Here is a 26225-nt window from a genome sequence, read left to right as displayed (position 1 = left end):
AAGTCACATACAGGGTGTGCTCACTGGAAGAGAAAAAATCAAAAAAAAAATGAACGAAGGTAAAATAGAAATTGAGGCTCACGTTTTTGGCACCGTCTCTTGCTGTGACGCATCAGGGTGAGGACTAGTTCCACTGAAGTACAGTCAAGGAGTGGCCAGAAAAGCTAGGTGAAACAAAAAAGAACTTACACTGCAGTGGCATCGGCAATTTCAGACTGATGACGATCAGGAGGATTATCGCTGTCGGACGACGGCTGTCGGCTGGCTTGATGGAAGGACACCGGCGGCAAATCTTCTGGGGATTGGGAAAACGGGGTGTCTTGAACAGGCTCTGTTTTCAAAGAATTCAGGTGCATGTCACCGGAAAATGGCAAGGCCATGCTCGCAGAGAACAACCGCAAGTGGTCACACCGTCACAAACCAACGGCGCATTTGATTGTGATCACAACATTTATGCCGATGATGACTGATTTTGAGTCATACAAATGACAAATATTTTCACCGAGGTTTCATCGAGAATTTGGGGCTTTGGGACCCAGTCCATTCGGGTAGTATTTACATATGTTTGGCTGCACCCTCATCAACGCATCATGATGATGACGAATTGTGACCTGGTGGGGACCTTGCTTAAAGCAAGGTGATCGTCAGTCACTGACTGACAATCAATTATTTTCTCTCAGTGGTGCTGACCATTCTGACATTTGTTGGGGGATAGCGGATGAGGTGCCAGGAGTAGGCTGATACCAAGCTATTATGGTCACTTGTACTGTACTTTATCTACACACTCTAGCATTTGCCTGTGGGAGGCAAGTGGAAGGTGGATATTTGACGCATATCATGCCGATGGCGGACAGCTGATCTCATCATTGGATCAACAGTTGATGGATCAGGTTGGTCTGCACTCACAATAATAAGAGAATACTTCCTGAGCATGATCCAATTACTCCGAGCTGAAAGCAATATCCTCCAAGAAAGACTGACTGGGACTTGTCATGCCAAAATGCCCTTCTCTGAATAGTAATTACCATATTAGGCAATTGCAATTGTCGTGTGACATCCTGACAGTCATTTGTGACACCCTGGCTGACAATTAATTATTTTCCCAAAAACCTAATTGTCGGCGAACCCTATCGACGCGGACTTGTTTAGACGAGTTACAACGACCCGTAAGACGAATATCTTTTCTCGTTGTTGCTTTCTAAATCTATTGTCAGCTTTATACGTGCAGCGGAGCCGCAGGCACGCTACGAAATTGACGCCTTCCCCACAATTCACGTTTACCTCGTGTTCAATATCGGTCTAGTACTTATCCCACAAATACCGAGTCCCGTACCCCTCCCCGCGACACCCACCACTCCCTTCAGCAAATGCCTTCGCTCTTTCAACTCATCAGACTCTCGCTCTACGGTTGGTCTCCAAACTCATGTTGGGTTACTCCACTCAATGCTCCAAGGCGCTGTCTTGCTCGCAACGTTAATATGTTTGGCCATGGCCGGACACTTCCAGGGTGTATTGGCATCTTCCGATCTCAGTGCGTCCTCTCAAATTGTGTTGAAAGCCAGTTTCATCTTTGTTCATAGCTAAATTCGTACCATTTGCCCTGTTCGTGTGCTCAGTCGGTCTTGTGTTCACCTTGGTCCTGTAAGCTTGCTCGAAACGATGCCAAATAACGCCTTCTTACTTGATATAGACTTGGGGCAGCAGTGTTTCTCCGCGAACGAAGCCCAATTTCAACCAGACTCGAGCTTTCAGCGTTAGGATTCAATGGAATTCTTTGGCTGGGTGCGCATGAGTCATTTAGCTCCAACAGCCTCATGCTCACTATATCCTAGCTCTGGGAATCTTTTTGGCTACTTCGGACTCACAGACCGCGGATGTAGAGTGCTTTGCGTCTGAGTCGTCGACTCAAGTGCTCGATGAGTCGGCTTCCGAATGTGCGTGTGCATAATATTGTTGAAAGCATATTCCTAACGTTGTCTACAGTTCAAACCGACCAATTTCATGCCATGTACCATGTCCTTACGGCCTTTTCACTGATCAATGCTGTTCTGAGTAGGTTTCTTCAAATTTCTCTTCAACTTCTGTGCTCATCTATCTTAGCGTTGTTTGCATTTATTGCCCTATTATCATTCGCCCTGCGCTGCCACATCAATGGAGACACCCACATGTGGTACGGCCCAGTAACGGCCGGGATGTTCAACAACTACAGTAAACCGACCAAGTCTTCCTCTCACCGTCGGGCGTCATCCAAACCGATTCTTCCTACCACCGCCTTTACAGAGAAACCCACTAAGCGCAGCGCTTCCAAACACCGACCCAACCATTCCTCCAGCCGTAGGGCCCAGAGATCTCATTCAGCCGCCGATCGCTACACGCGACGAGGCGGTGGAGGTGGCTCTGGACAGTCATCTCTTATTGGCTCCAATGAGTTTGATCAAGGAGGAATGGTGAACCCGAATCGACGTCCCTCCCGGTAAATTGTCTAACACCTCCATCCTGGAGATGGTTTCACATATATGTACGCACTTGGCCATGTTTTTTTTTGTAGAAATAGGGGAATAAATGTAAAATTTTGGTCTCAGCTGTCAAGTCAAGAGCAGTGCAGGGTCACGTGAGAGGATAACGTTTGGTTCTCGGCAACAGACACGCGCTCTGTGCTCGTTCCATTCACCCTCTTTCACGACTCTGGAATGACAGTACGATTCGCAATTCACAGGATAGCCCTCTATGGCTCGTGCTTCGTAGTTGCTGCGTCAGTTACTGATGGCTCAAGTAGTGGCCATATTTTTGCTCTCAGGTATGTTTCACTGCTAGATCGCAGCGTTCAAGTTCCCTCAAGCCGAATGCCTTCTATAGGGACCGTACTCGGCCTTTCAGCTCACTTCGCAAACATCTTCCTCCCTCATCTCCACGGTCAGCACAGCAATGTCTTTTTGCATTGACGATCGACGTTGTTGCAGCCGCGTTTACTATTTTCGCGTTGTTGATTCCATCCTTGACGATATTTACGATGCTGATTTCGTGTGTTCTTTGGAAAAAGCCTCCGATGTTTTCCTGAAATACTTCAGACTCCAATTTGCGCAACCTCAGACTGAGGCGCCAATGCTGTTCTTGCTATGGGCACTCTGGCTTGGTGCGTGGCAGACCGTCAGTCTTCGCCCCATTTTATTCACTCCTCTTTTTAGCCATGGCAGCCTGGTCTACGTAATTATTTCTTCCTTCTTGTGTGACGCTGAACGCCGTCCAGGGACATCATCAGTGGTGTTCAATGCGATAGTCTAACCTCCGAGACGATGCCAACAAAAAATGGCCTAAGTAAGTAACTTCTCTACACTCAGGGCGGATTTTCATAAGCTTCAGTCCGTCAACGCGAATATTGCTATGAGATGAAGGCAAACTTTGTTTGTGATGAACAGTTTGTTTATGCTAACAACTTGTGTTCTAGGTCATCCAAGCATTCTCTTGGATGGCTTTCGTTCTCTTAACATTTGGTACGTAGGGTTTTTCCCCTAGAAATGTTGGCTTACAAAGCTCCTAGCTTTCTGTATCCTCATATCTCTGATCAACCAAGCACAACGCTTCGGTCGCATAACTATTTGGTCTGATCCAATCCAAGGCGCGGTTTCCTTCGAAAGAATCAACTTGAAAATTGATCACTATCCAGAATTGGGCTGGTTTGGAGAGCCTCCTGGCTATTACAACACCACACATGGCCCAAGCCAATACGCTATGTATCCCCAACAGCAGTACCCTCAACAATATGGCTACCCCCTGCAACCTGGTTATATTCAAGGGCCTCAACCTGTTTATCAGATATCACAAGGCCCAGCTGGAACTACCGGTAAGTCACACTCCAATCCTGGACCCATGCTTATTATGGCGGACAGTCACCCAAGTGCCCGTGTTGAATGTTTGAGACAAACTTGCGTGAAGCGGGTCGAAATAGACGTCCAGGTTGTAAGAAATTAAATATTAAATATTCTACCTCGTGCCTAGAGCATGTCTGCCGCGCGGTAACTGGTTATTTAAGTTAGCTTGACGAGTGTCGTGCACCCAATGGCCCTCTTCACAGAAAACCCGATCCGCTCTGCTGCTACAATCGCTGCGGCCCTATTCGTCGCCCATGTCATTTCTATGTTCATTTCAATCTTTCGTTGGTCGTTCAATGCTCAAGCTTGTTGGCTTACAAACCAGAGACGATCTGTGAACAGATGTGTTCCACTTGAGCCAGGCCGCACTTGCGATTCTCGCAGTCAGTGTCTTGATATACTTGTGAGCATTGCCATTCTTTGCGAGCACTTGATTGAAGGTGGACAGAGTATCAAGGCACCACTCTGAGGAGGGCCACCTGTTGACTCAGACGCAAGAAGAAGCATTGCTTGTAGCTTGCTTTGCCATCTTCTGGATGAGTATGTTGAAGCGTTTCTGGATGATGGGAAATCTAATGCTTCCTTAAGGCGTCCTAGTCGGCTGGCGGGCTCTGAAGGCAGAAACTAGTGCAGAGCCCATGGAGGCTAGCATGTCAGAGATATCAAACCCGCTTTCCCACCAGAGGAGTGCAGAGGTCATCAGAGGTTTCCGTGAGATGCGGCCATATCCTTGCACTGACTCGGATTATTGCGTAGTGGAGGAGTACTACTGGTAGTTAGTCCCTTGGGCCTTGGGAGTCCAAATGAAGATCGCTGAGTGACAACCGTAACGGTCGCCGTCTGTTTCCTCCACCACCCATTATGATGAGTTGCATGCTGATTTCCTCCCACATCCTATCTTACCTGCTCCCCTTACGCCGGCCAGAGCAAGCGTAGAATCGAAACCGATGTCATGAAGATGTCAGCCAATATATTAGCTCTGCTTTGGCCGCCTCTCATCGTTATGCAGGCTCATGTCGGACTATGAAGTCTCCCTTGTCAACGACAATATGCAGGAGTTCTACGTGCGCTTCCATGGACCCACAGAAAGTAAGAATCCGCTCCCCTCTTCGTCGGCTATACCTATTTCGCGGTCTAGCACCGTTTGCTGGTGGCATTTGGAAGATTCACGTCGAACTACCCGACCAATATCCTTTCAAGTCACCGAGTATAGGCTTCATGAACAAGATATACCATCCGAATATCGATGAACTGTACGTCAGCCACATTGCTTGAATTAGTACTGACTCGACCATAGCAGTGGGTCTGTTTGTCTCGATGTTATCAACCAAACATGGTCCCCGATGTTTGGTACGCGTTATTTGTCGCGAATCGATATGCCGTTCACTCTGCAGACATGATCAACATTTTCGAAGTATTTCTTCCCCAACTTCTACGCTACCCAAACCCAAACGATCCATTAAACGGAGAAGCTGCCGCACTGTTAATGCGTCATCCGAAAGAGTACGATGTCAAGGTCCGAGGTAAGTTCAATTGGACCTACCTAAATTTGAGCGCGGCAACTTAACTTGGCCAGAATATGTCCAACGATTTGCGACCAGGGAAGCTGCGGACGCGGCATCAGGAGATATGGAGGAAGAGCAAGAAGAGGCAGATGAAGAGATGAGCGACATTGGTAGCATGAGTGAAGGCGAATAAGAGAGCGAGTTTCGCGACTCTTCTCATTTTCCTTGACCATTCATAAAGGGTCTCTCGCTTTCGGCTCCTTGCATTTCTGGATCTTGTACAACGTCTGTAATTTTAATTGGTTTAGAGCCCAGAAACCTCTGTGTGGACCTTCTTCTGTCCCTCGACCGCAGTCTGCAGCAAATGAGTCAAGCCTTAACAAGTCAAACAACGCAGACCTTGTAGATCCCTTCGACGGTGGCGGTTATTGAATCCTGAGTAGTCGTCCGCATTTTGCTCCCTTTGAGGAGTTCTTCCTTCTCTTGGATCATCTCTTTCTTCATCTTATCAAGTCTTATCGAATAGTGAGTTGAGACTGTGTCTTGTGGTAGCTTGTTGCGCATACCGTTGGCGTTCAACAAATTCAAAGCTGAGACGATTGAGAAGGAGCTGGTGATCGTCAGCGAGGACTTCTTCTGTTTGAGCCTCTGGTGGTGCCAGACGTTTGAAGTCTTCCATTGAGTATAGAGGAACATCTTGGTAAATTGTACTACAGTGATGTTGGTCTCGAGTTTGCCGCTGCTTGACGCGACTTACGCGAATTGACGACACTTTTCGATTTCGCGCTCCAGGTGACGCTTCTCATAGTGAAGATTCTGAAGCCCGAGATTTGATTGGTCCATATCCTGCCGGGCAGCAGCGGTGAGAGCTTTTGCAGAGCGTGTGGCCGTGTTGGAATTACGAAGGATAGACTTTAACCTGGCACTGAGAGCAAGGCCATGGATGCGGGCAACGTCTGGGTCGATGCCATTCTCGGAAATGATGATGGATTCAAACGCGTCGATGACTTGGTCGTATTGGTCGGGGTGGTTCGGGGTGAGTGAGGACATGTCATATCTGTGACGTCCGACGATGCCAAATCGTCTTCATAAGAGATCATCACGGCCCGGGTGTAGCTTACACTAGTTGCTTTCTCCCGTCATGACTACGCCAGGTCAACATTGCCAGAATATAGTCAATCGCAGCTGACCCACCAACAGGCAGTATTCCCTCGATGGAGACATCTCACGATGAGCTCAAGGACAACACCATTATCATTGGTGGGCTTCTTGTCGGTTTCTCCCCACCCAAACTGACATCGGGCAGTCCTTGGTGCCTCTGGAGATCTCGCAAAGAAGAAAGTCAGTCTCTATCAGTCTAACCGTCCTGCAGACCTCTCACAAGGCTCTACAGACATTCCCGGCCTTGTTCGGCCTATTTCGTCTGGGGTACCTGCCCCGCGATGTCAAGATTGTTGGCTACGCGCGTACTAAGATGGACAAGGCCGAGTACCACAAGCGCGCCACTTCCTACCTCAAGAACCCAGACAACGACCCAGAAACCACCAGCGCCATCGAGCAGTTCAAGGAGATTTCTACTTACGTCTCTGGCAGCTATGAGGATTCAGAATCTTTCGCCCAACTCAATTCCCACCTCCAAGAAATCGAGTCTCATTACCAATCGAAAGAAGCTAATCGTCTCTTTTACCTCGCGCTTCCTCCCAGTGTCTTCGTACCCTCAGCTAAGAATCTCAAGGAGCAATGCTACTCCCCGACCGGCCAAAATCGAATCATTGTCGAGAAGCCGTTTGGAAAGGATCTTGATTCGTCCCGCGAACTGTTAGATTCTCTGAAGCAGTATTGGACTGAAGATGAGACGTTCCGAATTGACCACTACCTTGGGAAGGAGATGGTGAAGAACATACTTGTCCTGCGATTCGCTAATGTCGCGATGGGGGCTGCCTGGGACAAAAACCACATCTCCAATGTCCAAATCACCTTTAAAGAACCTTTTGGCACGGAGGGTCGTGGAGGATACTTTGATGAGTTCGGCATTATTCGTGATATTCTGCAGAATCGTAAGCGGATCACCACCCGCATCTTGTTAATGATGCTGACCAACGTAGATTTGTTGCAAGTGCTAAGCATCCTCACCATGGAGCGGCCAGTCTCTTTCTCGGCTGAGGACATCCGAGACGAAAAGGTGAGTATTCTTCGGCCCGATCTTTCCCGGTGTTGCTCACAGGTTATTGCAGGTCAAAGTGCTTCGTTCTATCCCTCCCATTGCGCGGGAAGACACGCTTCTTGGGCAATACATCGCGGCTAACGGTAAACCCGGCTACCTCGATGATGACACCGTCCCACACAACTCTGTTTGCCCTACTTTTGCTGCCACAACGCTCTGGATTCACAACCCACGATGGGAGGGCGTCCCTTTCATTTTAAAGGCTGGCAAAGGTGCGTAGCGAGTGTACCCCCGCCGCATTACCTAACCACATATAGCCCTCAACGAGGCCAAAGTCGAAGTTCGCATTCAATTCAAGGACGTAACCCAGGGAATCTTCAAGGACATTGTAAGTCATAACGTTTTCATCCCATTCAGCTAACTGATGGATTGCAGAGCCGTAAGCTTTATCATATAAATCACCGCATACTCTCACAGTATACTAAGGAAATGAGCTTATCATCCGCATTCAACCTTCAGAAGCTGTGTATCTCAAAATGAACACCAAAACTCCCGGCCTTATCACTCGCGCTATGCCAACCGAGATGGACCTCACATACAAGAGGCGGTTCACTGAAACGAAGATTCCTGAGGCATATGAGGCATTAATTTTGGATGCACTGAAGGGCGATCATTCTAACTTTGTGAGGAACGATGAGCTGGACGTAGCTTGGAAGGTATGTGACTGGTTTTGAAACTACGGCATCAACTTGAGCATCACCAGATTTTCACTCCGATTTTGCACTGGATCGAGGGCAGACAAGGTCAACTCCCACGCCCCGTCCCTTACCCATATGGCTCGCGTGGACCCAAGGAACTCGATGGGTTCATTCAGAAGTATGGCTTCAAACGGGCTAACGACGCCTAGTCAGTCCCATTTTATTCTTATCGTTCGATTTGCAGTATCTGACCAAGGATTATAGTGTCTGGCCTGTTACCAACCTTGCTGCTTTGTAATCGTATCGAATGCATAGACGGGAGCGTCCTCGCCTTGCCCTGGACGAGTGCTGTATTTCCGAAGGAATACCTATCAATTGTACAATTTAGCGAAAAAATCGTCAATGTGTTGAAGGACTCCGTAGATCTTTTTTTTTTCCTTTTGAGGAACTGGGTGTTGAGCGAGGGTTTGTAAGTTTCCCACAGTAATCGGTCCCGAATTTTTTCGCGCGATTTGGCCCCAACCGCCACAACACCGCTTGCGGCCCCGGTTTGCCGACAACCTCAGTGTGCAGGCTTGGTTAGCGCAGTTCGGTCGAAGGGAAAAGACATGGAAATGCCTATCAGCGCCCAGACATATAAAATGTCCAAATTAGCGTCGCCGATGGGGATTAGCGTTCAACAATCCGTGCGCCACCATCGCTTTCATCCACCGTGGTGGATGACGTGTCCCAAAAAAAAATGCGTCTGGTTGTCTATATACCATAAATTAAGGTGTAAATGCTGATGCGATGCGACGGAGGTTACAAATGGGTGAAGACGATAGAGAAAGGGATTGCTACACATTTGAGGCCGGTCTGGCCAGAGTCCAAATAAATGTCTCAACTGCTCGATGTGTTGCTGGATTCGGTGACAGTGATCGGTCAACCCTAGCCAACCGTTCCGACACATTCCAAATTAGACGACGACGCAGCCACTAGCGAACCACCTGGGCACGATATTAGTCTAAGAGCAGGGCACAGAATGTACGACGTAAGTACCAATTGCTGTTCAGCTGCTCGATCCAATGCGCAACGAGACGAAGTCTAAGCCTCGCGCTACGAATTGGAAGGAGCTTGGCTTTTTCGTAATCATCGAGGGGAAGGATAAGCGCCACCCAGTATGTGAAGGCGGCAGGGTCATCAGGAGGGGGACCATGAACATTTTGCAGTCGTTGAACCACCCATGGTGCTGTACCGCGACGAAGCTGTTGGAGAAACTCGGTACACATTTCCATAAGTTCCGTGTTGGACGGCCCAGTCAATCCAAGAGTTGGTGAATCTGGCATATCATCGATTCTGCATTAGGCAAATGAGCAACCGCCAAGGAAAGGAGAAGCAAATATCTGACCGCTCAATACGTCCAACAGTATAACCATCCAAAGTTCCCCGTTCAAGAATACGAAAGCGGAAGGTGGACCATGTTTCTACCTGATCAGAGACTTAGCTGTGATTTCTTCACGTTTCACGAACCACTTACCATACTTCTGCCATCGGCAAGCATTTGAACGGAGCGTATTTCAACCATGGTACCGAATGAAGATTGCTCTCCATTACGCGGTGGCATTATCATGCCAAACGATGGCACCTCCTGCTCTAAACACCGTCGGAGCATGAGTCGATATCGGGGTTCGTAAAAGTGTAGCACAGTTGGGTGACCGGGGAAAATAAGCATACAGACAAAAATGGGAGTGTCGAGACGGGCATCGCGTTCTTCGGAGGCAATGGTTTCGGCACGTTCAGTGTACATCTCGGGGAAAGCGGTGACAATCAGAGTTTCCACAGTTTGGTTGACTGGGTGATCCTCGAAAAATGAGAAGCCGGGAAGGGCTTCGCGGCAAAGGGGACATAGATTGCTATGGTCTAGCGCCCTATGCAGACATTTGGCGCAGAATGTCTGGTGAGAGTCAGTGAGTGAGTTATATGCTCAAGAGCAGAATTAGACGGACATGTTGGCATGGGGTAGTGACAGGATTATAGAGAAGCATAAAGCAAATTTCGCAGGAAAGTTCGGTAAGCAATTCCTTCGCAAAGGACGGGGTTGGATCGCGAGGGGGAGAAAGGCGGCGAAGATGGGAAAGTAAGTCAACGTTATTTTCGTCGTCGTCACTGTCTGGATCAAGTACTCTTTGCCGCTTTCGTGGTCGAGCTGGAGGAGACCCTGAGTGCGAGCGGGGGCGGGTAGTGGAAGACTGGGTAGGTTGTTGGTTATCTTGGAGACCATTAAGCAGCGAGATGATCTTGTTGATTGTTACATCGACCTTTGGCGCGTCTGACACAGACGATGGAAGAGAATTAGAGAGTGCTGGAGGCGGGAGGTAGTTTACACGAGAGGCGGAAGGAATTCGAGGGCGGGTTGGGCCATTATGAGGGTTGCAATGGAGGACTGGGCAACGGGTTGTCGTCGGGTGGTCAACACAGACGGTATGGCCACAAGGAAGAGTAGTAGGCGCAATCAAGTGAGAAAAGCAGGCTCCGCAACGAAGAACAGCATTCAGCGCTGCAACATCGAGGTCCATATTGCTGTCGGTTAACCAGACCGAAGCGTAGTCTAAATATGTGACGTAGCCGGCGTGACACCTTTCGAGCGGGATCTCATCGACGACCATTTAGAATGAACCAGACCCTTCTCCTTCCCACCGTACGCAAAACCCAAACTATTCGTGCTGCACCGCATCACACACACCATCGAACCCACTCAAAGCTCAGCAGACCAAGCACTTCCTCCGTCGACCTTGCCCCAGCTCAACCACGTCCCACGAGCCCTACAGAGATTGCTCAGCAGTGGATTGGTCTCCCTCTTCACTTTGACATCGTCACAGACCGCGTCCAGCTTGAAGGGTACCAGATTTATGCTGTAGAGAAGTGGTGAGTATCTTGTGCTTGTTCTGGTTTCTCTCACAAGTTCAGGATAACAGAACGCGACCGGCCAGTCACATGTCTTACAGTCTACACTGGTGACCCAGCGCACAAGGTTTGCTCTTTACTTGAGTTGAAGCGTGTAATAACGTCGCAGCCAGATCACCGTCACGGCCTTGAAACCATCGCCTTCTCTTTCACCCACGGAATCAGCTGCAGAATGGGAAAAGGCCATTTCACATCTCCGACGTGATGCTCGCCCACGAGAGGTATATTTTGTTTGGAAGATACCATGTTGACTAATGAACAACGCGCAGACTGCTCACGGCCTTGTCTTCGCAACGTCACTCGCCCATTTCCGTTCAGATTTCACTATTGTCCAAATTCCTGATGGCGATTTTCTACAAGCGCGCGACCAACTGTACACCAATATCAACCTTTTGCGTATGGGTTGCAGCGGACGGAGTGCTCTCACACTGGAGGAGCCTAGGTTCGTATATTCATTACTACTGCAACTCGACCTTGATAATTCGCAGTGAAACAACCAAAGATAGATTTATCGCCACCTATCATCTACCCGATAGTATTCTCTCTGGAACTGCCAATCTATCCCCCAATCCAACTACCCCTACGGCGAGCCCAGCTGCCAGTCCTCAACCCTCGCCTGCCAAGCATAGAACTCATTCCTCCGTCTCTGTTCCGACTAACGAGAGTCCACAACGTCGTGCTGCGGCTGGTCTTCGCATCGCACCCCCGACTCCTTCATTGAATGTGGGCTTTGGTGTAACTTCGCCAACGCCTGCAACAACCCCTGGAGGTCGGATTGGAACCAAAAGCAAATCTCGTGCAGATCGCACCTTGTTTAGTGCGAGTGTTCTGGAACTGGTCCGCCTTTTGCAGGCTAGTCTTGCTATCTTTGGCCTGTTCTCGGTGGAGTCTCACGGTTTGGACGGTTTATTGTGCGACAAGACGGTGGAAGGACTGGACATGTGGGTGACACAAGTTGGAGAACAGTCCTTGAACCTTGAGGCTACCGAACGTATTGCAGATCCCCATGTTGTGTGTGCTCTGCTTAGTCTTGTGCTTTCAACTCGCAACAAACTTGTAACTTTACTTTCCACTTCGCCACCCAAAGATCCCTTCCTCCGTCCACAGGCTTTTATCTCGGCCCTTTCACTCTATTCCTATCTTGGTTTCAATGGCCAGGGCAACTCCAGTCATGGTTCTAGCACACCAGCTACACCGGCATTCCCATTCTTATCGGGCCATAATTACTCGCACTCGTTGCCAACAACCCCTGGTTTATCGTCCGCGTTTCCGATGACTTCCAAGTCATATGGACTGGGTCTTGGTCCACCACCGAATATGACCCGAACGGTACTCACTCAAACTCTTGTGGAAGGCATTGCCGCGGCGTACTCGGAAAAAGCACGTGCCGGCGAACGACGGAGAAGTCGGGGAGCTCGGGCACTTCTTGGTTTCGATGGGGAAGTCGATGAAACCCTCAGTGGTGGCGAAGGAGGAGAAGGGGTGCCGGATACTGGTGGTGGCCAGATCTTGACCGGCATCGGCAGCCTGGTTGGGCTGAACATCAACAACGGAGCATCGGGAGCAGCAGGCATCATGGAAGCCAGTGTTGATCTAGAGGCTTTTGTGCGGGTCGTGGTTGGACGCGCCAAAGAGCGAGGAAAGCGTCGTTCAGGGAAAGAGCGAGAGGGTCGCGGCGCGGATAACGAGGAGAAAGAAATCGTTAATGGTGTTGCTGGATGTGTACGAGGATTGTGGAGTGGGCATATTTCCACTGTCGTTGCGCTTCGAGAGAGAGAGCTTGACGAAAGTTCAATCCCACCTCGTGGCTCCAATGACCGCAAACCACCTCTAATCGGGAGCGATAACGAAGATAATCTTCGTGGCGAGAAAGACGGTCGATCAACCGAGGAGGAGGGACCAAGTGCTGACAAATGGGGTGGGCGTGTGCAGAAAAAGTTTGAGTCATGGACGAGGTCAGATTCACTATCAACTTTCTCTGGTTTCTGACGCCGTCTGTAGACTTAATCGCGGTGTCAAGAAAGGTCATGCAAGTATTGACTTGGGAGGAAGAGACTCGCTAGATGGATCTTATGGGATTATACGTTCGCGCAAGCGTCCCCCACTCCCTATGCGGGGGCTTGTGCTACCACCTGGACAACGGTAGGCTCGTTGTTCCTTTGTTTCCATAACTGAATTCCCCAAGCGATATCGATGGCGGAGAGGATTTAAGCAGCGGACAGGTCTCCCCAATCAGTGCTTCATCATGCTCGTATCTTCTGTCTTCTTCTCTAATTCCTCGCAGCAGATGACCCCCGCACTCCACGGCCACTAGAACCTTCACTATCTGCAACCAGCTCGAACGCTAACCTGCTCAATTCAGAAGAGTTTGAGAGGAAACTCAGCGCCTTCAACCATAAAAGTCCATGGGGTAACCGAATTGTGCAAAATAGAATCTCTAGCTGGTCCGATCCTGTGAGTGCTCGCGAGATCATCGATAGTGAAGAAAGCGACGATAGTGGCGGGACTGGAGAAGAAGGGAGCGGTTTGAGTGATCGTAACGGAAAACGTCGTCACCCACCCCCAGTACGCGAGCGCGCTGCCAGCCGTCTGGCACAGTCAAGTGTTTTCGGAGAACCTGACGATGTAATTTACGAAGAACCCATGGACGCAGCTGGCTATCTCAGTGATGCGCCTCCTGAAACGTCCCCAAAGCGCAAGCAGGCGACAGCCACCCTTACGAGGTTATTGCCAGAGTCTTCCACCTGACCCAACTGATCCTTTCCAGACGAAGGAGTTGGCATCATGATTCGGCGTCATTTCGTGATCTTAAGATTCTCAGCATTGACCGCATGCGTATTGATGTAGCCCTCTGCGGGCAAGTCCTTGTTCTTCTACGCAGAGCTGAGCATCTCCGTAACGTGCTCGCTTGCGTCCATGTCAGCCGCTCTTCTTTTTCGTCCTCTCTCATTGATGATTCCCCACAAGGTTTTAACCTCGTCTTTGTCGGAAACCAACACAATACTCCGCGAAGACTACCAAACACACGTCAAAGCACTTGCTTCAGTGGAGCAGCAAGCCAGAATCATTGCGGAAATCGATGCTGAAGGATCAAAAACGGACAAAATATCCCAGGCTCAGAACACGCTTTCGTACGAAACCCAGCAGTTGGTCGTGCAGAACCTCTGGCATGTCGCTGGCCAGCCACGACAAACAACGTTCGCTCTTCGAGACAAGGTTTTCGGGATGGGAGGACGGCGACTCCCGACTGGCAAGTATGGTGCACATGGTCAGTTCAACCGACTGCAGTGGACTTTGGACAGTCGAAAGTATCTAGTCGACTACCTTGGTCGCACGGAAAGCGAAGCTGAAGAGGAAAGTCTTGTTGACCCTGAAGCTATCCAGACGCCACCTCCAATAGAGGACAAGGAAGTGGTCACGCATCCTTCTATACGGCCGATGTGGCTGCTACGTTTCTTCACAAGTTGGGGCGCCAAATGGGCCACCCAGCCGGATGTTGCACAACCTGAACAGCCAAGTGGAATCCAGCTCGCTTCGGAAACCACGTCCGCTCCCCAAAGTCGTACATCGCTTTAATCCCACATATATTAAGTGTAAATAAACGTTCTGCTGGAATACTACTTTCGAACCTTGACTTGCTGTTTCCGAATAGACCGTCGCTTCTCTCGCTCGAGAATCTGTTTTGTTGTCAGAACAAAATGAGTGGATTCAGTATAGTAAGCACACCTTTTGTTGCTCTGCAGCAGGAAGTTTGGCGATACGCTCCTCTTCGGCCCTGCGCTTTGCAGCCTTTTTTGCTTCCAAAGCCTCTGCTTCCTGACAAGTGGTAAATACGCCTGGTTATCAAGAACAGAAACGTGCAAACCTCTTCTTTCTTGTCCCTCTCAGCCTCCCTTTTAATGTCTGCGTCGACTTCCTCTCTGACCTTTTTCAACTTAATCTTGGTCTCAGGTCGCAGGGTGACTTTTGTGAGTGAGTCGACGAATTGGAAGATGGCAGAGACCAAGTCGTTTGTGACGGAGGCCTGAGATGGCGAGGGCACGTTTAGAGACAAGATAACATGTTTTTCATGTTCATTAGGGAGCAATGGCTGGGCAGGACGTTCACGAGGTTGGTCGGTGATCTATTGTCCATTCAGTACATATTGCTGACTAAGTCACATCCCAACGAACCGTTAACGAGCGGAAATATGGGGTAATTTTTGGGTCTGCAAGAATTTTGACAAGAGGGGATGCTTTAAGGATGCTCTCAGTAACATCAGCAAATTCTAATGCAGGTTAGAGAAGCCGCTGGAATAGGAGAAGAGATGTGAGGTACCAGACATGACCAGATAGTTATTGGGAAGACTCTGGTTTTCTGTGGTCTTGGTGAAAGTGAGGTCCCAGCGGCTCTCTTTGACGAAAAGGAGTTCTTCCTTTGAAACGACACCCCAAACAAAGTCATACGGAAGCACTCCATCAATAAGCTTGAAGTCGAGTTGGAGATCATCTTTTGGACGATACTGGAGGTCCACGAATTGTCTGCCTGTCTGCCAGATCCATTGAACCAGGTCGTGTCGAGGTCGGAGGGTAAAGATTGTGTGAAGGGTAGCAACATTGCGACGTCCCGTAGAAAAATTGAAGAAGTCCGAATACCCGTCTAGTAAGTGTAAAGGAATAGAATTACAGGGAAGAGAGCACGCACCCTGGACGAATTTCAATGGGCTGGAGAACTGACTTTCAAGAATGCGCTGGTGGGCATCGACCCTAGGAACGCGTCAAAAATGATGTGCAAAGGGGTTGACGACCAACACCCACCACTTGTTGGCATTCCTGGAGTTGGTAAAGCGCCCGAAAAAGAAGAACCCGACGTAAACCAATAGGCCAGATAGAAGATATGCCTCCATTTGGAACAGAGCAGGACGGAAAGTGAAAATCCGCCATCGAAATTCGACGCCGTCATAGCTTTCCGGGACATAGACCGGTGGGGGCGTTAACGCCGTCAGAAACTGGGTCAAGACGCTGGCCATCGTGAACCAAGGAAAGAACGCTGGCAGTCACGCGGCTTAGTACGCGTGACGAATCGTGTCTTCGCCTGTTCTTGCCGCCGCATGTTACGTCCTAATTATGCCACTTGAGCCTAACCTCCATGGCTGACTTGCCGCAATCAACTCCCTCCGTGGCACAACCCACAGATTACTCTCATTTCGTACTTCAAGCAGTCAAAACCGGCTCGAAAGAAGGGGGTCTTGATCAAGCAGTCGTTAGAACTGCTCTCAGTCTCTGTGCCAGTTTTCTGATCACGGACACCAGCACAAATGAGATGACCCGTGGCTCACAAACATGGTTTACGGTGAATTTCGGTGGCGAATACCTGAACGCCTCTAAAATTTAGTAGGGTCTTAACCAACTCGTTGATCTACTCGTCGCGCTGCATGCCCGAGGTTAGCTTCGTATCATTTAACTCTGACTCTAAAATTGAACTCAATGAGATGAACTGGAAGTTGATACTTTCAACGCGGCTTCCAAGGTACGAGTCGGCCCTTGTGTCTTCTTCTTGCCTCACTTTGTTAGGCATGCTCAGGTATGTTCATTCACAACTTTCCTGGAAAATTGGTACGATAACTTCGATGCAGAGTGCTGGTCGGTTATTGGGACTTGGCGGGGCCTAGAGGAGTGCAGAGAAGGTATCCGAAAGGTCGGAGCGAAATTGAGACGCTTATTGGACGAAGAAGGATTCACATATCGAGGCGAAGCCAGTAAGCAACGGTCGTTCATACTGCCGGCTCATTTGACCAATTCTGGCCAGTCTACTCACCCTTGGCACCTGTCCGGGCTCCACCACGCGTATCAACTACAGATACCTCTGATGCTATGAGACGGACTTAATTGACCCTAGTTACGAATTAAAGCATTCGTCTTTTTGAGATTTGGGGATCGATTCTCGCTACGAAAATGGCGGTACAAAATTCGGGGAAAGGCGGAGAATTATGGTTTTGCCCAGATAACATATTGTCGCTTCCTGAATGCCGCTTTTTTGCTGATTCGGGTTGGACTTCGAAGTAGCTTTCTGCGCAAATGCACAATCTAATCAACTGATGAGATCAAAGGCAGGGTTTCCGAATCGGAAATGCTGTGCCGATCCTGCAATTGACATTACGTCACATGTAATCACTGCGCTCAGCTCAGCATGAACGATGTCCAAGCTGACCAGCCTGCCTCTCCCCGACCTCGAAGGCCAACACGGTCGATTCCACACGAACCTCCCAATGAAGATGTAGCGACACTCGTTTCATCCCCGACAACAGAACAACCGCCTTCCACGATAGACCTGACTCCCCTACGCGCCCACTATCTAAAGAAATCGTTAATCCAGCTTCAATTCAACCAGGAATTGGACGCCATTACATCACCCACATCGAATAATGTCTCAACCCTCTCATACCTAGGCCCGCCATTTGCCTCACCACCGAAAAATGCACCAATGCTCGACCTTCCTTTTCTCCGATATATCTTTCGCCAGTTTGTACTCACCTTCCCGTTCATGGCGTCTGCCCCAAAAGACTTCTACGCCGAGAAGCTCCAGCCATTCGTTGGATCAGCTCTATCCCGAAACATCTCACCGACATCGGTTTTTGACGATGGGTCAGAAACAGAGCAGGCATTGCGGCTCAGACTTCTCGCAAAGGCAGAACGCAATCTCTCACTCTTCTTTAGTGCCGCAACCAAGCTTGCTGAGCCAGAAGAGGTTGTCCGATTATCTCAAGCTGACCTGGATCGGCTAGAAGCGGCCGCCGCCAAGAGACAAGCCAAAATGGCGGAAACAGTCAAGGACTATTTTGAAGTCAACATTGTCAGTGTGCGCGCTGTGGTGGACAAGGGCCGCGTGAGGAGTCGAGTACACGAGGTTAGATTGACAATCTCAGTGTTTTGTACCATGCTACAACCCACAATAGGAATTTATCGTCCGGACTCGACGTTCAAATTTTCCAGATGTCTTTGTTTCTCGCAGATATGGAGACTTTCGGGCACTGGCGTTGGAAGTGCGTTGCAGTTAGTTCTGGTGCTCAGTCTTCTGCTGATATAACTCGACAGCTTCGCAAAGCACATCCAGCGGAAGATATTCGATCACCTCCAGTGAAAGACAGGACAACTGTCAGCGCCCCAGCCTCTGCTGCGTCTCCCCTTAGTCCTGCTCCCACTCTGTCCCGTCAATCAACATGGGATGGCCCTAGTTCGCCCCAGCCACAGACGCAAGCTCATCAGAACTCCCGGATGGCGCGGGAAAAGAACCGTCTCACTCTCAGAGCCTATCTGCACGGCCTACTCGCCAACTACACCATCGCCTCTTCACCAGTTTTGCGTTCTTTTCTACTCTCCGGCCCAACTACCCTTAATCGTGACGAGGTTGAGGATGCAGTCCGGAGAGAAGAAGCTGACAGAGTCAGGGACGATGGGAGGAAACAATTCGCTCGGGAAATTGCCAGTCGTGTTGATGGGCTGCGCGAGGCAGTGAAAAGTGTTAGAGGTGATATCATGGGCAAAGGTGTGTGAGTATGATTCAAGTATCACAGAAACTCAATGGTGCAAAGACGGCTTGACACAAATATTTGCGACCGTGAAGGTGACACCAAATGTCCGGGACTTGCCTCCTAACTACAGGGCAGTCTTAGAGTGGGCCAGAATGTCGTGAGTAGCATGCTTCTATAGAAATAGCCCCACTTAGAACATTGACAGTCTGGCTTCCACCATATTCCACACTTTTGTCGCTTCGGACAGTGCATCGGAGACATTCTCGAGCCTCAAGCGCATACACGGTCTTATGCCATACCTTCTGCTGAAAGCAGCAATGAGGATAAGCAACCCCATTGCGATGATTAGAAGTACGCGAACAACTGTCCTGTTGACCCGAGTGACCTTGTATGCAGGTGTATTGGACCTTTTTCTCGCTCAGCCGTTTGGTGGTCGCAGTTTACTGCAACGGTGAGCCACGTGTGAACTTGTAATCCATTTCTTATTCTTGCAGAATGTTCACTGGTTCGTTAACAGAAGAAGTCCGTGCTCTGGAGGAAGAAATTGAAGCGGTCAAAGCTAAAGTTGATGACCCAATGATCTGCGAGAAAATTCGACAGTTTGTTTATGCTCCCCGCGAAATTCAGGATATGCTAAGAGCTGATGCAGGTAAGCTATCTCGACCGCGTTACATAATACTGAACCAGGACCCTTTTTTAGCGGCAGAAAACATGGACTTGATCACCATAGTACTGCGCGCAGCTGACCCGCCTTTCCTGTCACGAGCACAAATGCACCGAGTTGCTAAAGGACATCGCGCCCATCAAGTCTATCTGAGACATCGCGAAACCCTAGTCGACTCTGACGACGACGATGGGCCTCAGGATGAGGATGGATGGCTCTTTGAGGATCTCAAGGTTCTAGCTAATCTTTATTCAAGACTGAGAGACCGAGAGCAACTGATTGAACTACTTTTCGAGGTAACGTCCATTAGTTCTGGCCACAGGTATCTAACTTGAGTAACACAGGGCTCGACATCCGAGTTGCTGAAAGACATTATCACTATTTTTTACACTCCTCTCGCCCAGGTCTATCGAGCAGCCAGCATCGCAGACTCATTGGGCGATCTGCAAAGCTTCATCAATGATCTAATCAAAACCGTTGAGCAAAGCGAAGATCGTCAGTGGACGTCACTCGACTGCCCTCGATGGCTGATTCATTGACAGTTTCTCAAGAGGATCCACACCGGACAGTCCAAGCTTTCGTTAATCTTGTCGAGCGCCACGAACAGTCGTTTTACCACTTTGTCCACAAAGTGCACTCCAAGGGCGAAGGGCTATTTGACAGTCTCATGCGATGGATCGAGCTCTTTCTCACTGTTGTCCGTGAGGGCCTCGGTGGCCCAGTCAGCCTTGAATTCCTCCTTCCCCATACTGGCCCGGAACGCCAAAAGATATTGGCCGAAGTTGATCAAGTTGCGCTTTACCACTACAAGCTCAAGGTCCTCTATGAAGACAAGCTGCGCAGACGGTTTGGTCGGACCAAGGCAGGCAAATTGCAGAGCGATGCCGACGCCGAGGATGAGGCCACCAAGGCTCTGGTAGATGGGGTCGCACAGGAAATAAACTTCGGCGAACTGATCTCTGGTGATGCTGTTGATCTTGCTGCCGAAGAGACCGACGAGGAGGAAAGTGACGAGTCAAGCGAGGATGAAACCTCATCAGAAGATAGTGATGAGAGCAGCGAGGAGAGCAGCGATGAAGAAGATACTGCGACTGATAAGACACCAGTCGCAACACCACGGCCAACACCGCAGCGATTGAAGGCACTGCCACAGGCACCTGTGTCTTCACCAATGTCTGCCCGCCCTCGCAATCAGGCACCAACACCCACACCTCCTCAGCAGCCTGGCCGGCAGCGGTCACTGTCGCTCAAGAGTTCACGCTCATTGACGTTTTTGAGAGAACAGTTTGGTCAGGTGCGGCGCAGCGAGGACTCTCCGCCAGTCCCTCCTCTTCCGAAATCACTCGTCGCAGCGATGAATAAGCCATTGCCTGCCAGTCCTTCTCCGATGTCTCCTGCTCATCAATTTGCACCGCCGCCAGCTCCTCCTCCCACCAAACCATTGCCGCCAAAGCGGAAGGCAAGGAAGCGACGCAATGAAGTGGTCAAACCTCCAGAACTAGAACACATTCCACAATTATTATCCATCTTCAAGGAAATGGTACGTCGTGACAGTCCCTCGTGGCACATGACTGAAAATTGTGTCCCCAGATGCGCCCACATTTAGCTCCCCGACAAAGGACCAACTAACTGTACGAATAACCCCCATTGTTTGTAGCCATTAATTGCAAGAAAAGACGATCGTGTACAAATACAGCACCCTCTAAATGAGCATCTAAGAAACGCTTGAACCCTACATAGCATGGGATGATATAGAGAAACGCTTGAAGGTATATCTGAGTCGCGTTAGAGGAATCGAAACAGAGGTTTCTAAGGCGAACCCAAGAAAAGCGAGATCCTTGTTGGCCGAACCCCCAGAGTCGGAGGGCAGATCCTCTGTCGGTTGCTCGAGTTGCTCCACCGGGAAATACCTGAAGAGCTTTTTCAGTGACCAGATGGTAAGAGAGGCAAAAACAAACGATGTGTCCGTGATCGACCTGTAAAAGCCAGTCAATTTCCAGCAAGGAGCGAGGTCTGAGAGGCAATACCTGAGGTGAGGCACGAATGGTGCATCGATACTTCTGATTGTGGGCCAGTCAACACCTGGCAGCGATGAGCTTTATACTGTAGTTTCGAGGCAAATCGAACCGTAGAAAAAGGGGCTTTTCAACATGTCAGCAATGCGTCAAGAATAGTTTGGAGACGACGAACTGATGCTTGATTTGTTGGATGTTCATCCTTCGATCAGCGGAGGTGATGAGACTGTGACATTCTCAGCATCGAGCTCACCATTAAGCGTCAGCAAAACTAACCGGCAAATGAAGTCTTGAGCTTGTTTACTCAGGTGGACGTCGTCTGGGAATACAAGGTGCTGTTGCCATGTCATGATTTTTTGGTAGGTATCATGCGTCGACTCGGAGCAGAATGGCGGGTATCTGTTGAGTTGTATTGAGCGATGGTAGAGGAAGAAACAGAAATGAACTCACCCTACAAGACATTCAAAGCAAATGGCACCAAGAGACCACCAGTCACATTCTTTTCCGTATCCTCGCTGTTGGAAGATTTCGGGCGCGATGTAATCCGGAGTTCCAACGGTCGAATACGCAAGTTTGCGTCTGTTGGCTTTCCATGTTTGGATTTGCTCATTTGTCATCGTGAGGTTGATTGAGTTGACCATGACACTGTTTCTGGACGGTTGGGCCCCAGCTTGAGTATTGTTGGCAGATTCTAGCAATCGCTGGTAGTAGTTTGAATCGTGTTGCTTATGGAAGCCGGTTGACAATCCGAAGTCACTTAGTTTTACGTGGCCGTTTTTATCACTGCGAAAAGTCAATAACATGTCGACGGGCGAGGAGCGTCACTTGCATGAGGATGTTGTCCGGTTTGATGTCGCTATAAGAAAATGGGTAACATCCTCACGACAAGCAACACTTTCTAACCGATGGATGAAACCGAGCTGATGAACTGCATCGATAGCAAGCACACATTCTGTGAGCTTGATCAGTAGAGAAGCGAAACAGGCTACAAGCGTGGCGCGGACCAGCCATATAAAACCGGGTGACATCTTCAGAAAAGGTGTCGTACTTGATCAACATTGTCATGAGGTCGCCACCAGGGAGGAATTCCATGACCAAGTAGAGGTGTACGGGGTCTTGAAAGGAGTAGTACAGCTGCACAATCCCTGTTCCAGTGAGAAGACGCGCAACTCAAAGGCTAGCAACCAACATTCCGAGACTGATTCCGCAAGGACATCGCGCTCAGCGCGAACGTGAGCCAACTGAGGAAGCATAAGTCTCAGGGTAATGAGTGGTGAATCAGCTAACTTGGTCTTTCTTCAACATCTCATCCTTGCGAAGCAGCTTCATGGCGTATATTTTACCGGTGTCGGTCTTCTGGACAAGGCGGACCTGAAGAGCGGCATTAGGAAGTACCAAGCACAATGTGTTGTCAACGCACCTCCCCGAAAGCACCTTTCCCGATCACCTTAACTGTCCGGAAGTCATCCAACCCTAGCTTTGTGCGACGAAGCCGTAGGAAGGTCTAGAGGATGATTGATGAGGTCAGTCAAATCGGGTGCAAGGCAGCGCACCGATTCCTTCTTGCCCAGCTGCTGCAATTGTCGCTGCTTGCGCTCATCAGACATGGTCGCATTCTGTAAACTCCGTTCCAGCTCTACGCGTCGGGTATTACGTTCAATGGCGGAGTCTACTGCGACTTTATAGTAGTGCTCGAGTTTCCTGAAAGCCAGGCGTCAAGCGACACGCACTGAAGCGACATATGAGCAAACATTTGAGCCCCTTTGGCCCGTGGCAGGACCTCAGAGGAGAAATCTGCGGTGCTGCGATTGAAGTACACGTAGTCCGACTATATTATGAGAATATACTCTTCGTCGCTGAATGCTAGTCTTACATTCTCTGAAGAAGGGGTTGTGGGCTGCTGTTGCTGTTGCTGGCGGGAATTAGACGCTGTCATCGTCGGCGTTGACGACCCTGAGCTGCGAACAGAACCGTTTCGAGGTGTCGACATGGCCGCGGAGAATTTTTGGAAAGCACTACGACTCGGAGCGGAAGGAAGGGTGCGGGATCACGTGAATACAAGAAGACTACTAAGATACAACAAGAAAACTAAGCCCAGCGGACGCGTTGTGTAGGTTTCGGGGGTCGCTGGATCGGATTACTAAGAGAGACTGTTTAGTTTGGGATTAAGCCAACGAAACCCCCCCCTCACGTTGGCTGAGGTGATGGTGGTAGATAAGCGGAAACGGCAGAGCTAATTTCATTGTCAGCCAATTTGACCTGCTGTCGGCTCAACGCACTTGTAGAAAGCATTTGGATCGACTACGGGCGTGGCCTCCCGCTTCGGTGGACTAAAATAAGGCGAAGGCTGGGGCATATAATGACGAGTTGGTGGTGGATCATGATATGGTGACAAGTCAGATTCACGGAAGGTTGGTCTTGACTGTACGGAATCTGACTTGTTTGGGACAGGCTGCTCCCACACAGACGATGGTTTCTTGTGGATGCGAAGAGGTAGTACTGCAGTGTGTTTTGGCGAAGGTCCTTGCTTGGGTACGGGAGGAAGGGGCCTTGGAGCCGAAGTGGGCAGTTTTCCGCCGGGGTGCTTGGCAAATTGTGAACGAGTGTGACCATGATACTCCTCTGAGTAAGCTGGTGGAGGGGAGTCATCCATGCCCTCCCTCTTCGTTGCAGCGGATGAGTGCTGAGAAAGAGCTTCACAGCTGTCGAATCAGGTCTGCCATTGAGCGCCTATACCAGGATAGCACGCGGACAGCTGTAGCCGGACCGTTTCGGCAAAGATAGAAGCACCTCTAGCGGGAGAACATCAGCCTGCGAGTCGTCAACTGGAATGAACAGGAGGAAAATCATGCAGGTTTATGCAATGGGTCATTTTTGCTAGGTCCAGGAAGAACAACCAGGCTTATAGCAATCAGAGAAGGTCACTTTTGTCCTTATAATTAGGTGTAGGAACGGCTACAATTCGCTTCCTTCCAGGGTTTCTAAATTTGTGCCCTGTAAAAATTATGAGCGAATAAAATCGTCAACAAGGAAGGTACCGCTTACCAACTTCGGGAGTCTTAGATAGACATCAGTCCCCCATCCGTTCATTGTTACAAGCTCCAGCGAGCCTCCAAAGTAGGTAGCGAAAATATTACTCATAGGGAGACCGATTCCAATCTTAGTATGTCCCACACCGGCCTGGACCTCGGGGTCGGGGTCAATCAAGTCTTGTTTCCAGCGTCCAACCTGTTCGTCAACTGTCGCTCGCATTCCAAGAGGACTTGAGCTAACGGAACGCAACGCATCGATATGAGAGTCGTCAAGACGCGCAGCATTCCGAAGATGTGAAAAGGAAAAAAGATCGGAAGGAGTTTTCACAGTTGCAAGACCGCCGCCTAGGTTTTGAATGAAAGGTGAGGGAACAAGAAAAGACTGCTAAATACCTTGATCGGATATTCTGACTCCAACGTCATTCGCTCCAGAGGAAACTGTCGCTCGGATGGGAGGGAGACCTGGAGCCCCTCGATGGTGTAAAGCGGTTGCCTGCATCGCCTAGCACATGGATTAAAATACGAATATTAGATGGTTGGATTCACACACATTTTTCAAGAGCTCAAAGAGAATGTACCTAGGAATATGTGAGCCATTTGGCGACAAAATTGAAGGCGAGCATACTCCAGGTGTTCTTTGATATAGGCAAAGCGGGTAGTGACATGGCCGTCAACCACAATCTCCGGCCATCCTTTACCTTGATTCCGTAAAAGATTGGCGCATTTCTCGAGAGAGCGCTTGACATCCAATGCAGTAAAAATGATACCCACATGAGGTTCTGGGTAAGTGGAAGTCTTGCCTGAATGCATTCTTGACAGCGCAATGTGATGCTCGGCAAGAACGCGTCGAGAAATGCGAGAAATCAGCATTCGTCGCATGAAAGAATCAAGAACATCCGCCGAGAGATGTGGGCTAGCAAGGGAGAGACCAAGGGAGAGGTTGGGAATCACAGCCCAACTGCAGAAATAGATGACGTCAGTTGAAGTCTCCCCGAAAAAAACATAGCACTCAACTGTTCCCGCAAAATATCGGTCAAGAACCCACAGAATGCATCGTTTTCGTCAGTAGTGGTTATCGGAGGATAGCGTCTGAATCTTCAAGCGGCGTTAACAACTTCGAGACGAAGGAAATGGGCAGCAACAGCTTACTTTTCGAAAGCAGACCAGTAGAGCTGGGCGATTAACGGTTGAATGCGAGTCGAGAGAGGAGGAGAGTAGACAAGCGGGCACCTCATAAACCTTAGCTACTTCTCCCTGCGCTACAACCTTCGGTGAAATGAGTCAGAAAACTCAATCAGTTGTCGGGGAGTACGGACGATGAAAGGAAGTTTCTGCATGTCGCGCAGTCGATGAGCAATTCGTATGGGTAGTTCTGTTCGAACATAGTTTGCACTCTGAGCACATAAGTCGAAGCGTGGTCAAGGACAGGTAGTAAAACAACCTTGATAAGACGCTCAGCATCGGAGGTGGAGCGCCCAAAAAACAGCTAAAAAGAAGTTTGAGACTACATGGAGGCGCGACAAAGAAGAGATCGCGCACCAATTGACGAAGAGTCAACCTGTTAGCTTCCCTGGCAGCGTAAAGCTCGAGCTGCTTATTCTGGTAGAAAAGACGTTGTTGAGCCAAAAAGGTGGTTTGACTCCGGCTTAGAGGGGGAGAATGCGAGGCAGGTCTCGCTAGTGTTAACATCGAAGCTGAGCCGCATGCCTTGGGCGAAGTAGCTGGAGTCCACTTGATTATGGGATGTCACGCGAAGCAAAAGCCGAAACCGGTCTAGATTCGGCCGAAAAGCGATCTCGCTTTGTTGTTACTGGTGTGACACTGG

The 26225-nt window shown here is 49.5% G+C and overlaps 12 protein-coding genes across 12 annotated transcripts; 7 read left to right on the top strand and 5 right to left on the bottom strand.

Annotated features, from left to right (window-relative positions):
• Positions 1 to 1367: 1367 nt before the first annotated feature.
• MIND_00734900 (UBIQUITIN-CONJUGAT-2 domain-containing protein) lies at positions 1368 to 2477 on the top strand (the record flags this gene model as incomplete). Its single annotated transcript, XM_037364050.1, has 7 exons — positions 1368 to 1407; positions 1454 to 1531; positions 1581 to 1641; positions 1691 to 1782; positions 1833 to 1934; positions 1984 to 2052; positions 2101 to 2477. The coding sequence occupies 7 exons, from the start codon at positions 1368 to 1370 to the stop codon at positions 2475 to 2477; spliced, it is 819 nt and encodes a 272-aa protein (XP_037219694.1).
• Positions 2478 to 2690: 213 nt separating this feature from the next.
• Positions 2691 to 3916, top strand: MIND_00734800 (uncharacterized protein; the record flags this gene model as incomplete). The annotated part of the gene is made up of 10 exons (XM_037364049.1): positions 2691 to 2752; positions 2798 to 2913; positions 2961 to 3021; positions 3069 to 3133; positions 3186 to 3198; positions 3248 to 3315; positions 3361 to 3401; positions 3446 to 3491; positions 3539 to 3841; positions 3888 to 3916. 10 exons carry the CDS (start codon positions 2691 to 2693, stop codon positions 3914 to 3916), a joined length of 804 nt encoding a protein of 267 aa, XP_037219693.1.
• An 814-nt stretch (positions 3917 to 4730) lies between these two features.
• Positions 4731 to 5567, top strand: MIND_00734700 (Ubiquitin-conjugating enzyme; the record flags this gene model as incomplete). The annotated part of the gene is made up of 7 exons (XM_037364048.1): positions 4731 to 4733; positions 4786 to 4829; positions 4879 to 4958; positions 5008 to 5122; positions 5167 to 5219; positions 5264 to 5392; positions 5446 to 5567. 7 exons carry the CDS (start codon positions 4731 to 4733, stop codon positions 5565 to 5567), a joined length of 546 nt encoding a protein of 181 aa, XP_037219692.1.
• Positions 5568 to 5678: 111 nt separating this feature from the next.
• MIND_00734600 (THO complex subunit 5) lies at positions 5679 to 6424 on the bottom strand (the record flags this gene model as incomplete). The annotated part of the gene is made up of 4 exons (XM_037364047.1): positions 5679 to 5729; positions 5774 to 5888; positions 5941 to 6084; positions 6132 to 6424. 4 exons carry the CDS (start codon positions 6422 to 6424, stop codon positions 5679 to 5681), a joined length of 603 nt encoding a protein of 200 aa, XP_037219691.1.
• Positions 6425 to 6515: 91 nt separating this feature from the next.
• On the top strand, positions 6516 to 8534 carry MIND_00734500 (Glucose-6-phosphate 1-dehydrogenase; the record flags this gene model as incomplete). Its single annotated transcript, XM_037364046.1, has 10 exons — positions 6516 to 6528; positions 6575 to 6634; positions 6681 to 6715; positions 6768 to 7431; positions 7480 to 7556; positions 7609 to 7810; positions 7856 to 7930; positions 8025 to 8254; positions 8302 to 8444; positions 8501 to 8534. The coding sequence occupies 10 exons, from the start codon at positions 6516 to 6518 to the stop codon at positions 8532 to 8534; spliced, it is 1533 nt and encodes a 510-aa protein (XP_037219690.1).
• Positions 8535 to 9191: 657 nt separating this feature from the next.
• MIND_00734400 (uncharacterized protein) lies at positions 9192 to 10881 on the bottom strand (the record flags this gene model as incomplete). Its single annotated transcript, XM_037364045.1, has 5 exons — positions 9192 to 9222; positions 9275 to 9571; positions 9624 to 9703; positions 9753 to 10169; positions 10222 to 10881. 5 exons carry the CDS (start codon positions 10879 to 10881, stop codon positions 9192 to 9194), a joined length of 1485 nt encoding a protein of 494 aa, XP_037219689.1.
• Positions 10860 to 14755, top strand: MIND_00734300 (uncharacterized protein; the record flags this gene model as incomplete). The annotated part of the gene is made up of 10 exons (XM_037364044.1): positions 10860 to 11140; positions 11183 to 11246; positions 11293 to 11400; positions 11449 to 11621; positions 11668 to 13134; positions 13181 to 13321; positions 13365 to 13414; positions 13464 to 13902; positions 13947 to 14097; positions 14147 to 14755. Exons 1-10 carry the CDS (start codon positions 10887 to 10889, stop codon positions 14753 to 14755), a joined length of 3456 nt encoding a protein of 1151 aa, XP_037219688.1. The 5' UTR covers positions 10860 to 10886.
• Positions 14756 to 14796: 41 nt separating this feature from the next.
• MIND_00734200 (uncharacterized protein) lies at positions 14797 to 16205 on the bottom strand (the record flags this gene model as incomplete). Its single annotated transcript, XM_037364043.1, has 7 exons — positions 15976 to 16205; positions 15863 to 15924; positions 15497 to 15817; positions 15352 to 15446; positions 15045 to 15302; positions 14906 to 14995; positions 14797 to 14856 (listed from the first exon to the last, which is right to left on the bottom strand). The coding sequence occupies exons 1-7, from the start codon at positions 16185 to 16187 to the stop codon at positions 14797 to 14799; spliced, it is 1098 nt and encodes a 365-aa protein (XP_037219687.1). The 5' UTR covers positions 16188 to 16205.
• A 101-nt stretch (positions 16206 to 16306) lies between these two features.
• MIND_00734100 (uncharacterized protein) lies at positions 16307 to 16829 on the top strand (the record flags this gene model as incomplete). Its single annotated transcript, XM_037364042.1, has 4 exons — positions 16307 to 16510; positions 16556 to 16601; positions 16650 to 16741; positions 16794 to 16829. The coding sequence occupies 4 exons, from the start codon at positions 16307 to 16309 to the stop codon at positions 16827 to 16829; spliced, it is 378 nt and encodes a 125-aa protein (XP_037219686.1).
• Positions 16830 to 17347: 518 nt separating this feature from the next.
• On the top strand, positions 17348 to 20982 carry MIND_00734000 (PX-domain-containing protein; the record flags this gene model as incomplete). Its single annotated transcript, XM_037364041.1, has 11 exons — positions 17348 to 18064; positions 18114 to 18200; positions 18253 to 18703; positions 18750 to 18846; positions 18895 to 19040; positions 19086 to 19140; positions 19184 to 19338; positions 19390 to 19649; positions 19698 to 19848; positions 19896 to 20893; positions 20944 to 20982. 11 exons carry the CDS (start codon positions 17348 to 17350, stop codon positions 20980 to 20982), a joined length of 3156 nt encoding a protein of 1051 aa, XP_037219685.1.
• A 103-nt stretch (positions 20983 to 21085) lies between these two features.
• On the bottom strand, positions 21086 to 23358 carry MIND_00733900 (Kinase-like protein; the record flags this gene model as incomplete). The annotated part of the gene is made up of 16 exons (XM_037364040.1): positions 21086 to 21128; positions 21174 to 21263; positions 21312 to 21329; positions 21381 to 21435; positions 21481 to 21494; positions 21544 to 21594; positions 21645 to 21767; positions 21819 to 22151; positions 22194 to 22320; positions 22373 to 22513; positions 22558 to 22609; positions 22656 to 22739; positions 22789 to 22872; positions 22922 to 23069; positions 23120 to 23196; positions 23242 to 23358. The coding sequence occupies 16 exons, from the start codon at positions 23356 to 23358 to the stop codon at positions 21086 to 21088; spliced, it is 1557 nt and encodes a 518-aa protein (XP_037219684.1).
• A 965-nt stretch (positions 23359 to 24323) lies between these two features.
• On the bottom strand, positions 24324 to 26089 carry MIND_00733800 (Protein-serine/threonine kinase; the record flags this gene model as incomplete). The annotated part of the gene is made up of 11 exons (XM_037364039.1): positions 24324 to 24362; positions 24414 to 24745; positions 24794 to 24902; positions 24951 to 24978; positions 25026 to 25358; positions 25415 to 25495; positions 25550 to 25572; positions 25631 to 25666; positions 25717 to 25794; positions 25842 to 25886; positions 25940 to 26089. The coding sequence occupies 11 exons, from the start codon at positions 26087 to 26089 to the stop codon at positions 24324 to 24326; spliced, it is 1254 nt and encodes a 417-aa protein (XP_037219683.1).
• Between the last annotated feature and the right edge of the window lie 136 nt (positions 26090 to 26225).

Source organism: Mycena indigotica (assembly GCF_014461135.1).
Source record: "Mycena indigotica strain 171206Taipei chromosome Unknown Mind.scaff0006, whole genome shotgun sequence".
NCBI classification, from domain to species: Eukaryota; Fungi; Basidiomycota; class Agaricomycetes; order Agaricales; family Mycenaceae; genus Mycena; species Mycena indigotica.
This window is presented reverse-complemented; position numbering and strand designations above follow the sequence as displayed.